Source organism: Rhea pennata, chromosome 2 (genome assembly GCF_028389875.1).
Source record: "Rhea pennata isolate bPtePen1 chromosome 2, bPtePen1.pri, whole genome shotgun sequence".
Taxonomy (NCBI): domain Eukaryota; kingdom Metazoa; phylum Chordata; class Aves; order Rheiformes; family Rheidae; genus Rhea; species Rhea pennata.
This window is the reverse complement of record NC_084664.1, coordinates 3768010-3784663: the sequence shown is the minus strand read 5'-3', so window position 1 is coordinate 3784663 and position 16654 is coordinate 3768010. Positions and strand designations below refer to the sequence as shown.

The 16654-nt window shown below is 47.3% G+C and overlaps 2 protein-coding genes across 8 annotated transcripts in view; both read right to left on the bottom strand.

Annotated features, from left to right (window-relative positions):
- CCDC13 (coiled-coil domain containing 13) overlaps positions 1-2336 on the bottom strand; it is a 34449-nt gene extending 32113 nt beyond the window's left edge. For 4 of the 5 annotated variants that reach the window (XM_062568724.1, XM_062568722.1, XM_062568721.1 and 1 more), the window contains exons 1-2: positions 2100-2295; positions 951-1171 (exon numbers count right to left, since the gene is read on the bottom strand). In XM_062568724.1, the coding sequence (XP_062424708.1) occupies positions 951-1165 (215 nt within the window). In that variant the 5' untranslated portion in view covers positions 1166-1171; positions 2100-2295. The other variant, XM_062568720.1, reaches the window with a different exon arrangement.
- Positions 2337-2384: 48 nt separating this feature from the next.
- On the bottom strand, positions 2385-7887 carry HIGD1A (HIG1 hypoxia inducible domain family member 1A). Of its 3 annotated transcripts, XM_062568727.1 has the most exons (5): positions 7790-7845; positions 6738-7012; positions 6282-6392; positions 4529-4663; positions 2385-3440 (listed from the first exon to the last, which is right to left on the bottom strand). In XM_062568727.1, the coding sequence occupies exons 3-5, from the start codon at positions 6382-6384 to the stop codon at positions 3391-3393; spliced, it is 288 nt and encodes a 95-aa protein (XP_062424711.1). In that variant the 5' UTR covers positions 6385-6392; positions 6738-7012; positions 7790-7845; the 3' UTR covers positions 2385-3390. The 3 variants fall into 3 exon arrangements, with proteins under 3 accessions (XP_062424711.1, XP_062424710.1, XP_062424712.1); XM_062568726.1 differs by lacking the exon at positions 6738-7012 and having other exon boundaries at positions 7790-7887; XM_062568728.1 differs by lacking the exons at positions 6738-7012; positions 7790-7845 and adding an exon at positions 7224-7428.
- Between the last annotated feature and the right edge of the window lie 8767 nt (positions 7888-16654).

Genomic DNA, 16654 nt, shown 5'->3' with positions numbered 1-16654 from the left:
ATACCCTTGCTTCAGAAAGTGCATCTGGTTTCCAGCACCGTCCTGCTATAGCTGTATCTGCACCACTGGGAAGGGATAGAACGGGAAGCAGAACCAGGAATTTCTTAAGCCAGCTCTTCACTGCTAAAAAGGGGCAAACACTGCCCAACACTATAATAACTGCAGACACCCTTGTGATGTCTTCAACTTCAGACCTGTTCTAGTTTGTATACATACTTATTAGTTGGGTTAGAGAGAGAGACTGATGAATGATCTGAGATGTGGATTCAAATCTCTGCTCCAGGAAGTTGAATTATGCTCACAGCTCCAAAAGTGAGATTAAGAGAGATCCACTCCAGAATACCCACTGTTCTCATAGTTAAGATACTCCGGGCAGCAGAGAGGAGATCCAAACCTCTGTCCCCAGAGAAATTTAAAATCTTACCTTGTATAACCCTGCTAAATATCTTAACCAGCAGGCAACCCTATCTATGAGACGCTCCTACATAGCTGGTTGTCTTTTGACCTACTAAATCAGGTTACGTCGCAAAGACGGTCAGGGGAACACTTTCCTGGGCTGCAGGGATTCAGCTCACACCCGTTAGCTGTGTGATGCGTTGAGCACACCTGCCAAAGGAAACTTATCCCTGTCGGGAAACTGTTTGCAAAGGCAGGGTTCAGCAGACGTTAGTGATCCTGAGCAATGGGACTTGTTCAGATGGCACCTAACTGCCCCTAGCACGTTTCCCTTAGACTCCCTGTCTTTCAGGGCTCCACTAGTAAAACACTCACGATGAAGAGCACATTGCAATGCTCTGAGGATAAATATATTAAGGACCGTGAGACTTTTCTTATGACAATGAAAGCCCAGTGTATGACGACAGAGTGTTCTATCAACTTAATGTGAGTTTCCCAAGATCAGATGCAAAACACATTTATTTCCTGAAGGAACACTGCCACTACACGTTTACCTTTTGCTGACATTGTCATTTTCAGACTGTCCGGTTTCAAATAGATTTAGGTCATTCGGGCTGCCAAAAGTCTCCTCTGCGTTGCCACTACCACCCTTCTGGCTGTTTTCCTTCTTCCTTTTCTGCATCAGATTTTGCAGCCTCCTTTGCTGGTGTTCCTGAAGGGCCTTAAACTGGCTTCTAAAATACTCATTCGCTTTCACATCCAACTCCATTGTTTGCTAAAAGTGTAAGAGGAAGAAAAGTGAAAGCAGCAGTAATCAGCATCACTTTCCAAACACCCTTGACCAATAGGGCCTCTTCTCCTCAGCCTCCTCTGCTCGGTCTCCTCCAGACACTGCCTTCTTCAGCCCCACCACCTTGCTTTAAACGTCTTTGTCCATCAACGGTCTTCAAACACGGTCTTCAGGCCTCGAAAGGCTGCCGTCGCCAGCAGTGATGTTTTAAAATGCTTTTTTAAACAGCTCTAATTAAACATCTTTAGGAACTGCAAGTCAGCGCGACATCCAAGCAAACGCGGAAACATCATACCGGGCCGAAAGCACGCAGGGGACCCAGGACGCGTCAAGGAAAGGTGGGACTCCCCTTACTTTTAGTTTAATCTGGGATAAACGCAAAAAGAACCACCTCTGCTTGCTCAGTGCTCCTTTCGGTCTTCCCCCCCCCCCCGCAAAAAAAAAAAAAAAAAAGTTTTTAATTTGGGGCTTTCCTACCCCTTTCTCCTCCCCCCACTCCAGGCTCCGCCGGGCCCTACCGCAACGGCCGCCCCCGCCGCCTCGCGCGCGGTTCCCATAGCAACGGGCAGGGCAACGGCCGCGCGTGACGCCACCGCCGGGGGGCGGGGCGGGGCGGGGCTAAGAGGGGCGGGGCGGGGCGCGCGGCCGTCGCCTCAGCGCCGCCGCCATGACACCCGCGCTGAGGCGACCGCGCCGCGCTGGGTTTATTTCCTTCCCTTGCCTTAGTGGGGAGGGAAGGGCAATCAGCAGCCCGGGGTGCGTTCTTCTCCCTGCTCGATGGCGGAAAAGGAAGGGAAAGGAAGAGGGCAGTCATGGGAAAAAGGTCGCGATGTGGGATGGCGGCGCTATTTCCTCGCACCCACTCTGAGGGCTCCAGGACTATTGTGAGGATGGAGCGCAGCTTAACGCCCACCTTCCCTTTGCAGAGGCCTTTCCCTCCATTTCCCCCTCTCGCCGGCTTTTTATTCAGCTATTTATTTATTTGCAGCTCATCACATCCTTCCACCAGAGACTGCACGCAGGGAGAGCCTCAAAAAAGAAAAAAAAAATACAGATCTGTAGCCAAACATGGGTTATCTCACTTGCTTCACGGAGGTGCCACACATACATACCCACCTCACCATGTTTATTGCACAGAAATGCCATCCCACCACTGTGAAGCACAAGCAGATCAGAGAAAAGACGAAAAAGAAGAAAGTTCTTAAAAATTCACCTTATTGCATTTATTCTTGTGACTGACGGTTGAAATACAAGGGGTTCCCATGTAATTTAACACCGGAAATTTACAGAAAGTGTCTTACATCTCACCCAGGAGGATGGGGACTTTTCAGATTTAAGCGTTTTAACATTTCCATGGATAAACACACTGCAAAATCAAGAGCTAGCACCTATATTTAAAAAAAATTAAAACACCAGATCAAGATTTAGTTTTCACAACATGTATTTTAGACATTACCTTTAAATGTTACTCAGAAAAACACTGAAAATAGATTTAGCAATCCAAGAATCTCAAGATTTATAATCTAATAAAAATAGGGAGTCTGTGCCTCGAGTCATTAACAATGAATAAATACAATATTTAAATAGCTGCAACTTACCAAATACTTATCTCACATCTTAAATAAAAAAAAAAATAGATGTTTATAGATCTTTTGAAATTTTATAACTCATTTACTGCTACTGGAAGCTTCTAAATTACAAAGCTGGAGGACTGACAAATAAACAGGATAGAAAATGACAGTAAAACATCCACAGCATGTCTTGTAGACATGGATTCTCTATGTCCTGGCTGAAGCTCAGGAGAAAATAATTCAGACTTTGTCATTCTGGGCAATGGCAGCAAAGGAAGTCACCAATTTTATGAAGGAGTTAACACTCAAGGAGAAGATAAAGCGATCATACTCTACTGAAACCCCTAAGAACTGGGACAGGGCAGCCTCAATCAGAAAGAATCAGTCCCTGATATCCACTACCCTCATGTGTAATCATTGGGGCTGACAGACTGAAAAAAGGGTACCATACTCAAGATAGAAAAGAAAAACCAACCAAACAAAAAAAATAGTATTAGAGAATTGCCCTAAGTCTTTTTTTTTCTTTTTTTTTCTTTTTTCTTCTTTTTCTTCTTCCTCCAAGAACCCCTCGATGTGAGGTTTATAGCTGCAATACACAGGCCACCACCAGGACAGTTTTCAATCATCTTCCCACTACTCCTTGGGTTTTACCACATATTCCTGCAACATAGAATACAGCACACCTAGAAGACAGAAATACAAGCACAATTAGAAATCTTATTTTAAATATAAAATGCTGAGTTAAGAAAATCCAACACAGCTAATCAGCAAGAAGTGAGATTCTGGGCAACAGAAGTTAAAAATTCTTTTCCTATTCTGCTGTCTCTATTTTTAATAGCCAGGAAGAAAACTAAAAGATACCTTCTCTACAAAGGATTTTTTCCTATTCTAGCAGTATGCAGATCACCAGTAAACTCCAGTTTGCTTTGCTGTCAAAGACAAGCTTTTCTGTTGTACCTTCTGGGAATACATATAGGCAAGGTGTTTCATAAGATACAGTTTACACACATACGCTGCAGAAGTACGCAGATGAGACCTGGGATGCACTGAAAGTGTTCAAGAACACAATTCTAGTCCTGAAAATACCACTGTCTACACAAGCTGCTTTCCAAAGCAATAAACTTAGAAACAGCAATTTTTCCATTTGCAATGGAAAAAATATTAACAGTAGATAGGTTTTTTTATTATTTTCCTTTTTGCCTCTAATTTCAATATTTTAACTTCGGACAAGAGTAGCCTTCATTTAAATTCCCTCCCATTTCAAAGTATTTCTTTCAGCACAAACCATTTACAAGATTGCAGAAGAGTATTATCTTTGAAACAAAATCACTGCAAGGTTTGTGCATTGGTCTCACTAGTATTCATTTTTTTTCTGCTACTAATACCTATGACTCTGATTTACCCACCTTTCCTATTCCAAATAAAATTATACTTTATATATCTTTTTAAATGTTCGAGGAGATTAAGAACTTCACATACTCTCCATATCTACAAGCAGTCAAAATTTGTACTCTGAGTGCAGTTTAATATTGGGACGTGCGTTCTTAAATGCCATGTTACTCTAGAAAGGCTGAGCAAATAATCAGCCAAAAACTAAGTAAGCATTCATAAATGGCATCAAATGTAAACATGTTTAAATATAATACCCTTGTGGTGGAAGCATGCAGGGTATTTCATGCACACTGGTGTTATCCGCCAAAACAGAGGTTTGAGAGCTTATCCAAGATTCAGTTTGCTAGTGCTGAAAAGCAAGCTCCCATGTTGTACATACCACATGTTATTGCTCCCACTACGAAGCCTTGGGCTGCCACTCGCATGTGAATCAGGTGAAGCGACATTTTCATGTCACCCCTGTGCTTTAGTTTGTATAGCCCGTAGCCCACCACCGCAGCAAAGCCAGCCATTCCTGTAAAGCAAAGAAGGCATCCTTATGAGTAAATGACAAAGTCACCCTGTTACGAAAAGTGATCGACTTAAGTATGAAATCTTGGAAATAAGCAAGTTTTTGCCTAATCACTGTGTCTGTGTAGAGGGCAAATCCCCTGGCTTTTCTACTGTTTTCACTCTAGCTTCATTTAACGCACAAGTCAGTGCGGAGAACAACGACAAATTTCCATTAAGGAACCATGTCAGAATGAAAAAACAATAAATCGTGGGACATCCTCAAGGTATCAGAGTTTGAGCTTTTTCAGAAAGCACAATTTGCACCCTCTTTCTCTGAAGAGAAAGCTCACATCTTAAAGTTCTTAACTTCTCTGAGCTTCAGCTCTGACCTTCAGCACCTTGAGGTATTCACCCATTTGGCAAAGTCGCTGTTTTGGGTGTTGTCACATTTGACCTGCCTCCACTGAAACAGGACAAGTCATATATTATCTGCCCTGTGCTGCTAGGAGAGAGGTTCAGGAAAATCTCTTTCACAGAGAATACCTTTCATTTCTACAGACCAAAGAGACCAACACAGCCCAGGTTGTGCAAACTCCAGCCTATATATGTCAATGCTCTCACAGAATACAGAACTGCAGCGCACAAAATTCCCCAACTCCAGCTACTTTATTCCATATATAGGATGATTATTTATGTAATTCAAAGAAGTCTGCCAAGTTTTTACTGCTGCGTATATTTTACCGCCGAGGGCTAGAACAACTTGGTTCCCTGAACAGGATTACTACCAGTTCCACTTGAGAAGCTGTAAAATCTTTTTAAAAAAGTAGACTTTTGGGACCTGTATAACTCGTGCTGACATAGGTTTAAAGTAAGTTTTGCTAATTTTAGAGAATTTGAACTCATGCAAGAAGTCCATAGTATGATCTAGGGAGCAAAGTCCTGTGGCAACAGAAACCGGTGACATATACTGGCAGAAGCTTAGATTATTTCACCAGCCGGACCTGTCTGCTCTCCATTTAAGGCAGCTATAAATCGAAACCTACCTCCCACAGGTTGCACAGACAAGAGGCAGCTCCTGACCAGAGAGAATTTCTCAGGGCATATACAGCTGACCTCTCCCTGGAGGCTAATTGGGCTTTTTTAAGCTCTCAGCAGAGAAGAACTTTAGCCACCTCCTCAAGTTGGGTTACCCCAAAGCCTAATAAGAAAATGCATTTCAGACTAAAAGCAGCAGAGAAAGGTCAAATCTCCATGCAGACTGAATTTCAGACACTTTTGTATTTTGTTAGCTTGAAAGATACTTCCTGGTGATCACACAGTTCCCAGTATCCACACTCTAAAACAGGCAAGATACACTCCTCATTACATGTAGGATCTGTCACTGCCCTAAAATTTTATTTATTTTTTTTTATTGTAGGTTATGCGTTTTCTATTTAAGAAAACAGGGCAGTTTCTGGCAGAATACCATTTCAGGTAGATGCTATATTGCTGTCACCAGAGAACAAGCCTGGATGAGGAAGTCATTTCAAAGTAATTTCCTGCTTACAGTATGTGACTGTGTTTACCGTATTGATTACTCATGAGAACAGGAAAAAAAAGAAAACAACTACGTAACCATTTTTCATCATATTTAAACATACCAATGGGTACGAATGGTGTCTCTTTAAATTTTCTTAACAGCTTCGACGTTTGGCTGGTTTCAGTCTCATACTCAGAAAAAACAGATTCCTGACCGGATGACATGATGGTGGCTGCAGAGAGAAAGAAACTTTCTTCAGATTTCAGAAATATCAAGTTAAGAGATTGTCTCTTAAAAAAAAGAAAGAAAAAAGAAAATAAAATAAAAAAAGAAAATCTCTTGCAAATTCCACAGGTAACTAAGCTGCATGTAGTCAAGTGCAAACACAAGAGCTAGCAACGCTTAAATTCAGCTGATGGGCTACATACAGACAGTTTAATTCAAGTTAAATCTTGGGAAGCAAGATTGTTTCATACTAGAACAGCTACAGACAGCCCCCAAAAAAGCAGTGAAGTAACAAGTTTCTGCCATGCCTTTTTATGCTGTTACAAATCCCAGCGTTCCCACACAAACTCACAGGCAGCTCAGGCCACTGAAAGCCTAAGTCACTGGCTGTGTTTCCTTTCAGCCGCCGTCATACCCTTTTGCTTTTTACAGGCTCTTCCTTAATAGCTGCTCTGACCTCAGGCAAGTTCATTTCTCCCCTTTCACTCTGCGCCAAGGACAGCAAGTGAAGCACTTTGGAGGGAAAGCAAAAACCGCTCTGGAAGGTCAGTGCTGCATTTGGCAGCTATTCAGTCACTACTACAGCTTATCCCGCTTCGTTCAGCGCTTCAACATCATTTCAAACGCCTGCGGGACAGCAGAGCGCAAAACAGCAATTACTGGGGAATCAGAGCAAGCCTTTAAGGCCTCGACAGACTAATCGGTGTAGAGACACGTTCAGCATCACAAGGATGAGTGCTCTACGCACGCAGCAATCACCTAACCTGTGAAAATACCGACCAAAACTCTTCAAGAAACCTGGTTCTAACACGGGCCCTGTCACAGATTACACCAAGACCTGTTCGTCCTTCAGTCTCCTTCAGTCTCTTGCACAAGTATCATTCTTCAGGGAGCGACTACTGGCGTTAGCGCAATTAGCTCAGCAGCTTCGTGGCGCTTTCCGCTAGAAAGACCTCTGCTCCTTTTCCAGTTCTGCATCAGCGCAAGCCATAAAACACATCGTGGCCTCGCGAATGCGTACGCCACGCTCTCCAAGCAAGCTGCTAACTGGAATTTAAGCGGCGGTTGGTTAACGCGCACCCAAAACGAGCTGCGAGCGCGGCCTGCTCCCCCTCGGGGCAGCGCTTTGCGCACGCCCCTCTCAGCAGGCAGCCGCCCGCGGCGCTTCCCAGGCAGCGGGGAGACCCCGGCCGCGTGGGCACGGCCCCGAGTGGGTTCCCCACCCCCGACCAGCCCCCGGGGGCCGCGGCGGGTCGCCAACGCACGGCGTGTCCCTGCCCCGCATGTCCCCAAGGCACCCCCCCCTCCTTCCCACGTGACCTCCCGCGGATTGCCCCCCCCCCCGAGGTCACCTGACCCCTAGGGGGTCTCGCTCCCCCCCCCCCCTCCACGTGACCCGCTTACCACGCAGACGGCCGCGCCGCACGCACTAAACCTCGACACCGGCCGGCTTCTGCCGCGCTGCGCCCCGCCCCTCGCTCTTATTGACCGAGGGTTCGCCCCGCCCCTTTCGCCTTTTATCGCCCACTCCCGGCCGGGCACGACCGACCGGCCCGAAAACCACAGCTCCCAGCATGCCGCGGGGGAGCCCGTCCAATCAGCGCCTCCCAACGGAGCGCGCGGCCGGTGACGTCCGCTGGCTCCGCTTCACAGCCTTTCGGGAAGGGAGGGGCGAGGTGGGGCACGTCCGGCCGCCCGCGGAGTCCCGAGCCGAGGAGGCGGGAGGAGGGGAGTGACGTCACCGCGGGGAGGGTGGGGCGGGGGCGCTCGCCGCATTGCGGCGGGTGCTGAGTCATGGGGGGGCGGGGCCGGGCGCGCCTGCGCCTGCGCCGCCGCTGGGGGGCGCCGTGGGGCTGCCATGGGGCTGCCATGGGGCTGCCATGGGGCTGCCAGGGGCCTTGGGGGGGGGGGGGGGCTGTGAGAGTGGGGGCTGCTGGAGGGGCTCTGTGGGGCTGGCATGGAGCAGAGGGGATGCCAGAGGTGGGGGATTGCCGCGGGACACCGTGGGTCTGGGGGCTGCCGGGGGTGGCTGGTGCCGTGGGGCACGAGGCTGGAGGATCCCTGCCCCCTGGTGTCTCCCAGGCACCCCACAACACCTGTCACCCCACAGACCCCCCCCCCCCAAACCACCCCAGCCCCACTGACAGCCCTCTGGAGACCCAGCATGTGGAGGCAGCCTGGTCCCAGCTCAGCCCCACATCGAGGAGGCTTGGGGGGCAGCCGGGCCGTTCCCATCCTGCTGTCCCGCTCTCGATACCGCGGGGCCGCTGTGCCCGTCCCTCTCCTCCGGCGCTGTGACAAATCCCGCGTGGTCTGGGGTGAGCGGTACCCCGTCTCACCGCCCTTGGCCGCACAGATCGTATCCCCGACCTGCTGTATTAACCCAATTATGATTAGGTTTTCAAAAAGCTGGTGGCTTTTTATTTAGAGGTTGCATCCCGGCCGTACTCCCGAGTGTGAGGAAGAGGCTGCATCCAAGGTGAGTTTAAAGCAACCTGTGAAAACCTCCTCGTGACATTAATAACATGCACATCCCTATAGACATGGCCAAACGTTATCTTCAGCGATTCAGGGAGGAAACCCTCTGTGCCCTGCAGAGATAGGATGGCGCAGCAGGATCCAGCGGTCCTGGGAACCATCGCGTTTGCCTCGAGGCAGACAGAGCAAGGCGCGTGGGAAACCTTTCCCGAAAGCCTCACGTGAACGATGCCCTGCACGTACGATGCCACGACCCGGGAAAACGGGGATGGACAGCCAAATCGCTCTGAATCCGTTGTGTTCGATGCGTCTTCGCTGGGGAGCTGACCAGGTGAAAGACAGAAGCAGAAAGAGCCTTTGGATGATACCCAGAAACACCTGGTCTTTCAGCATTAGACCTACCACAGATAGGAAAGCAGACTTTAAGAAGAAGCGAGATGGTCCAGAAGTTTTATGCCCCTTTAAGGGAAAAAAAAAAGAGCCTTCATATGAGTTACCCTGGGGACGGTTGCGTTTGCCTGCTTGTTTTTACAAGCTCATCCTCTTGCAAAACCTGAAGATGCAGAGCGTGTGAACTGCAGCCATCAAAGAGCTGAGGGACCAGCGGCCTGATCTTGAACCTCCCCGAGGACAGGCACTGCTCTGCTTGTTCCTCTGGGCCCTGAAACACCTAAGGCCAGCATCGTTATTTGTTAAACTCTTACAAGAATCAGTCTTCGTGGCTCTTGTATATCCAAAGTGGTCACAGAGGAATTGACTGGAAGCGTTTGTACAGCTGGAACTGCTTAACAAGCAGCTTGATCCAATTATTTGATTTCCAAAATTAAATATATTTCCATATATATCTCCATCTCTCCAGAGCATGACAGGAAGCTGTTGCTCTTTGGGGACTTACTTGTACGTTTGTGTCTTTTTGCTTGTTACTATTTTTTTTCCTTTTCAGTTGAAACTCAGGCCTCCTCCTTAACAATTTTCAAAAGTAAAGGTGCAGAGGGGCTTCTGCTTTTTGTATCTGGCACTCAGTGGTGAAGGTGAGTCTTGTGGGTTAGCCTCTGTTGGAGGTGACAGCTCTTTGGGCAACTCAGTCTCTGGTGAGCAATGCAAGGACATCATTTGTAGAGGCATTGCAGCTGTAGTGATGTGCTTGTGTGTAAGCCAAGTCACTGAAAAGCTGAGAAGCTTGAATTAAACCTGAGTGAGTATTGGAGGGGTTGTTTTCCACCCCGTGAGGGATCATGATCCGTTTTACGTCTTCTAGGGGGAGAAGGAACTAGGATGAGGAGGAACAGAGAGAGTAACAGCTGAGAACATCTTGTCATATTCATATTTATATTAATTTAAAACTCTCTTCAGCTGCATTTGTAAACCAAGGTCTCAGATGTATCGGTTTCCATAGGAGTTTGCAGGGGGTATGCACCATCTTTGTGTTCAGCATTACCCTCCTCGAACACGAATCAAGCCCAGATCCAGGAACCCAGTGAAACTACTGAGTAGAATTTGTTTTTCTGATCTTTACTCTCTCATTTTTGAGCTCTGGAACTTTTCCTGACATGTTTTTTAAGCTTTTCTAGGAAAAAGTAAACAAGCAAGCAAGCTGAAAACCTCCTGAGACCACCTAAGTCCACAGAGCAGGATTTTGAGATTTTTTTACTCCCTTGCAGCAGCAGGGCACAGGATCATGGACATCATTTGAAACCGTGACAGTGACTGAAATCAAACCTGAATTGGCCCAGCTATTTCTATTGTTAGAGGACCAGAGGCTCTGCATTAAAATGTGGTGGTGTTGGAAAAAAGCAGTCAACACCCTGAGAGCGTTGTTATATCATTTGTATTCATGTCCTGCTCAGGAGAGTCAAGAAAAGGGCCCACTGCATCGGCACGGCACTCTGTCTGCCAGGGTGGATGTCCAACATCCTTGGAAATGAGGGACCTGCTATGACGACGACATTTAGTGACCTCCAGTGACCAAAAGAGCTTTAATGCAATATGGAGAAGAGGAGCCAATGCTTTTGTTGAGCTGAAGTTTTTGTTTTTCTTTTTTTTTCTTTTTTGCCACATTTGATGCCCCAGCAGTAGGCAGAGAAGTGTTAATTACAGTTCTGTTTTGCAAAATGAAGGAAAAGAAACAAGCTGCAACTGGGCTGAATTTGGCAAATTCTTTCATCTGAAAGAGTGAGGTTTTTAAGCCATTGTTCGTTTTGGGGATAGAAAGCAATTTACTGCAGTTTTTTCTGTGCACAACTTGTTAACTTTTTGCTTCAAAAAATTTTCATTTCATTACAACCCCACAGTTTAAGTGTGAAAGTTCCTTAACAGGGGCTAAGAGAGAGCCCTGCTTTTCCTCAGTTTGCTTTACTTTTTCCTGTGAGAGAATTGTCTCCCTGACAAGTTTTTGTCCTGAATTTGCGCTTTCTGGCATAGTTTAGTTTGCTCACTGTATTTCAGGTGGTCGATTTTGGAGCCCAAAGACAACGTAGGAATTGGCCCTGCTTTTAACAGCAGTGAACTAGATTCTGGAACAGGAAAGAAAATCTGCTGGGATCTGAAAATGCTTAAAATCCTTCCCTAGAACAAGAGGGAAACTTGTCAGCGTGAAACAGCAGGGAGAGGTCATTTTGGGGGGGGGGGGAAGCCTTGTCCTGGTTCTGCAGCTTTCCAGCTGCTCTGTTTGACTGCCACATCTTTGAGTGGTGCTGGTGGATGCAGAGAGCATCCAGTAATGGAGAGCTGCTGCTCCTGCAGTCTGCAGGATCGCTCCTTAGGAGACACGTAGCTTTTTCTACAAAACAGACAGTGATGTGCAGTGTGCATTCAAGACAGTAGCTCCAACAACCTTTGTTAGCACCGCTCTATCTCTTTAAATGTGCTTCCCATTACCAGTAATCTAGTTACTTTAATTGCCAAACCCATTAAGGCTCTGCAGAGTACGAAAAGAAAAAGATCTATGCAATTACCAGTTCCCAAATTGAGTTAAAATCTTACAATAGATTACAGCAAGGGCTACTTTCTGCCATGACTATCAGTGCCACATTTAATTCTCTGCAGCTCCAAGCTATATGTGCTTCAGGGGAGAAACTCAATTAAAGAAAGACATTTCATTTTAATTGCTAGACTAATGAAACTGCCATTACCTGTAGCATCCCCACGTGCACATCTAGACCTTCTAATTTGTGCCCAGTTTCTGTTCACTGCTTGTGTCATCCATATATACTTACATGTTTGAACACATATGGATGATATACACCTAAGTGGAGAACATGTGCACACATATGTGCACACATCTGCCACCAATGGTGGTGAGTAAGGAAATTAGTACAAATAACTCTTCTTTTTCTTGGAAAAAGAAAACAGTTACAACAGTCCTGCTGAGTGGTTGCACTAAGGCAGCTATAAAGGCCAAAGGATAGGTTACAGATGGAGATGTGGATCAGAGGTGGCTTCAGCTCCCAATCTGCCAGGTCCTGCGGCTGACTGGATCTGATTTTCTATGTTTTAAGGGCAATTTATGGCTTATAAAGTCGAGCTCCTGGAGTTACTAGGGGGAATGACCTTATCACACGTCAGGGTGTACCCTTTTGCAGTCCTGGCCCTGCTAGGTGATAAGAACGAGGAAATAAAGGCGAAGGGGAATGCTGACGGTGCTGGAGCCACGACGGTGCTTTACGCTGGGTGTAGCCCCATAGTACAGTCCTGCTGGTGCTAGTAACAGGCCGTAAACTTTGCACTGAATTTGCAGGGCCTCAGGACTGAGCCTCGTCAGTCCTGCTCTGTCCTGCCCTGCCTGCACTTTGTTTTCCTTGGTTTAGCTGTGACAGCGATCTCTCGAACCGACCAGGCGTCTGTGGCTGATCTGTTTTACTTTGCGCAACCACCGCTTGATACAGACAGCGGTGGCACGCGGTTATTCTGTGTGGAGCGAGGTATTTACGACTAACACAATGATTTAGAGTAAAAAAAAAATTACAGGCCTAGTAGAGCAGCAGGGGCCTGGAGCAGAGAAGGCACAAGACGTTGTAGAGAAGCACAGGCACAGCGTGGTCAGAGAGAGGCCACAGGCTGGCGCAGGAGGCCCCGCAGCTGTAGACACCTCATTAGTGGTCAGTTAAAGAAATGCAGATCTGGAGCCATACAAAGCTATTTGTCGGTATAACAAGGAGAGCAAAGCGTTAGTATCTAACATATGTAAAAACCACCATATATAGTAAATTTGGATGTAACCTGGTGCTGTGGACCAGTGAAGAAAAAGCAAAGTGTAGAAGCATGTTAGCAAACATATAAAAATGACCCCAAGTGGATCCTGGTGAGAAGAAGAAGCAAACATCAACGGGAACATTTTTGCTCCTGGCGAAAGACTCCAGATGCCAACAACTCATCGTAACAGCCCCACCAACACCAGAGTGAAACCAACAACTCTATTATTATTATTTATATTTTTATAATATATTATTATATATTATTATATATCATTATATATATTATATCATTCATATTATATTATTATTAATTGAAACATATCCTACATAGACATTATTTCTTTTTCTATAATAATTATATCTGGTCTAGCTTGGATTAGACTGTTAAGATGTTTTCAGTTATACTAACAATAAATTCTTGGCTTTATATGTAAGAATATATGCTTCCTCTTTGGCTGTGACCATTATTTTGAGCATGAGTTCAAAATGGCGAGGATTTCAGCCCGTTTCCTTACATGTATTGCAGGTCTCCAGCTTCGGGTCTCCAGCTGGCTCACATTTGGCATTCCCATTCTCAGGACCAGCCGTGGCAGGGACAGTGTAGGAGCACAGCAGATGGCTGGGTGTGGGAAGCCATGGATTTAGATGAAGATGAGGGACAGTTGTGAACAGTCAGCGAGGATTTGACAAGCTAGTGGCGTCCCCCAGGGCTCAGGACTGGGTCCCATCCTGTTCAACTTCTTCATCAACGACCTGCATGAGGGGATGGAGTGCCTCCTCAGCAAGTTTACTAATGATACCAAGCTGCGAGGAGCGGCTGAGACACCGGAGGGCTGTGCTGCCATTCTGAGAGACCTGGACAGGCTGGAGAGCTAGATGGAGAGGAACCTCCTGAAGTTCAACAAGGGAAGTGCAGAGTCGTGCACCTAGGGAGAAATAAACCCAGGCACCAGTACAAGCTGGGGGCTGACCTTCTGGAGAGCAGCTCTGCAGAGAAGGACCTGGGAGTGCTGGTGGATGACAAGTTCACTATGAGCCAGCAATGTGCCCTTGTGGCCAAGAAAGCCAATGGTGTCCTGGGGTGCATTAGGAAGAGTGTTGCCAGCAGGTCGAGGGAGGTGATCCTGCCACTCTCCTCAGCCCTAGTGAGGCCTCATCTCAAGTCCTGTGTCGAGTTCTGGGCTCCCCAGGACAAGGAGGACATGGAGCTACTGGAGAGATTCCAGCGTAGGTCTACGAAGATGATCAGAGGGCTGGAGCATCTGCCTAGCATGGTCTAGATGCCCCAAGCATCTAGGCTTTGGTGGATGGCTTTGTTGGGTGTCTTCATCTCTGTGATTGCCTTGGTGAGCTCCTGCACCCATAAAGATGTGCTGAGATGACACCTAATGCTCCAACTTTTTGTCCTGCAGCGCTTATTACCGTGGGGCTCCTTTTCACTGCTTAGCCCATCTCTCAGTCTTTAGAGTTGAGATTTCTCCAGCATTTCTGCAGCACATCTGCCATAATGACTGAGCCTCATCAGTGCAGAGGTCCAGCTGCCCCAGCTCTGCATCACAGCCACCGTGAAACCCAGCGTGCAAGGAGCCTCGAATCCCAAAGCCTGTGAGGCACTGGGATGTCAGACCAGTTGCCTGGTGCAGATCTGGACACTGGCTGTGGGTGACTGTGGCAGAAGCTAAACCCACCCCTGGCGTGGTAAACTTGTGTTCATCAAACTAGATTTCTAGAAGTGCAAGAGTCAAAGATTAGCTAGCGTAATCCATGGGCTGGGACTTCCTTCTTGGAGTCAGTCAGCAAATGTTTGCTTTCCAGATTTGACTTACCTCACCTGTGCTGTAATATACCTCAAAACCAGCCTCATATTTCAACTGCAGGCCTCATTTTCAAAAGAGGTGGACCTGGCTGTTTAATTTTTCATTACATACGGACTCTATGAATCATCTATGCCTGATCTGCTAGACACCTGAAAGTCACTGACGGCCAGAAATTTCCCAGCGTGCCCTTGCATGAAGAAAAGAAATAGCCCATGTGGACTTGCCTGCCTCTAACCTGCTGAGTGCTTTAACTGGGAGGCCTGATCCTGCCTCAGTTTGGCTGGTCTCTCTGGCACTGTGGTTCCTGGGTGCCGGCAAGCAGATATGTCCATACAGCTAAATAAGAGCCCTGGAGTAAATCCCAGCTCTGCACTCCCACTCACCCGTGTGGCTTAACTCCTTGCTCGCTTGTTGGCCATGTTGGGGAAAGAGTAGTTCCAGCTACACCAAGCCAAGGCACAGACATGCTTTTGGAGAAAATTCACTCCAGGGATATTCCCACTAAGCAGGAAGGATGAGACTTCCTTCCCCTCCAAAAAGGCACGTAATAATTGTGTTTCAGAGCCTCAGGAGCATCGCAGGGGACCCAGAGAATACCAAAAGCCAAGTGTAGGTCATCTGCTCTAGACAAAGCGAGCCTTGTATAGCATGAACATTAGCCAGGCCTGCCTAAATTTAGTTATCGCAACATTAACAGGATAAAAGCAGCTGTAGGCTGGTCCTCTTTGCAGAATGAAGAGAAACAGGTGCAGAGGGTGAGTTGTGCCCCTACCTGAAGCAAGGTCCTCCTTTACTGTCTTCTGCAGCCCTCACATGGCCAGGCTGGTTGCATTTGGACTAAGCTGGTATTCCCAGCTCTCCTTTCGCTCTGCTTGCGCATGGAGCAGCACTGTCTTAAGGTTAATGTCAGCTTTTTGAGGAAATGAAGAACCTCAGGATCACCGTAACAAGCCATGAGGGAAAGGAAATATGTGACAAAATCCGTGGAAACTACCCAAGGAAATGCAGACGCTGGGGAATATGGGTGCTGGGTCCCTCCATGGGGCACTTGCACCCTGCCCTGGTGCACAGGGGAGCTCCTCATCTCAAACCCCCGAATCCCAAACCGTTCAGATTGTGTGAGCACTTGGAAAGAGAGTGCCCTTGTAGCCAGAGGGAGCAGCAACTAAACTTCTATATGGTGTTCAACAGCACTGTTCATCTCAGTCTGAGTTTTAGGGGGGGGAGACATAATTTAGGATTATAACAGTTAGTAATAAATGCGTGGCTCTCCACAGCAAAACTCCCTGCAGCCTGCGCAAGAGTTGCTACTGATGATGGGGGATTTTGAGTCAGATTCCTCCAAGCTAGTGCCTGAAAGTCAGAAATTGCCCAAGCTGTGAGTGATTCCAGCTCTGCCCGGCAGATGGAGGTGCACCCAACGATATCTCACGGCCCTCCAGCTGCACATCTTCTTTTGCTAGTTTAACAGGAGGTCATTTCAGGTTAGAAAAGCCAGGGCAAAGATCTGCCAGCCTGGGTTGTTGACTGCAGTGTTTAGCCATTATCTTGGCTGGTTTCCCCTTTGGCCAGCTGAGCTTCAGGAGAGCCAGGTCATCCCAAAGACACCGTGGTTCGGGGCCACGGGGAGGCTGATACACTCCAGGCTGCCGGTGCAGTGCTGTGTGAGTGCAGCTGAGCAGGAAAACTGTGCCGGGCATCTTGGCACGTGCGCGGCAAGGTGCAAACTGATGGTGGCAAGCGATGACCTATCATAGCCTGAAGACCTGCTTCACCCATCA

What these genes read in the sequence shown, in the direction of transcription:
- HIGD1A (XM_062568726.1), bottom strand. Translation starts at nt 6,384, where the DNA reads ATGTCATCCGGTCAGGAATCTGTTTTTTCTGAGTATGAGACTGAAACC. An exon ending in GACACCATTCGTACCCATTG is followed by an intron (nt 4,664 to 6,281) that starts GTATGTTTAAAT and finishes TTTGCTTTACAG; the next exon opens with GAATGGCTGGCTTTGCTGCG. An exon ending in AGTGGGAGCAATAACATGTG is followed by an intron (nt 3,441 to 4,528) that starts GTATGTACAACA and finishes TCTGTCTTCTAG; the next exon opens with GTGTGCTGTATTCTATGTTG.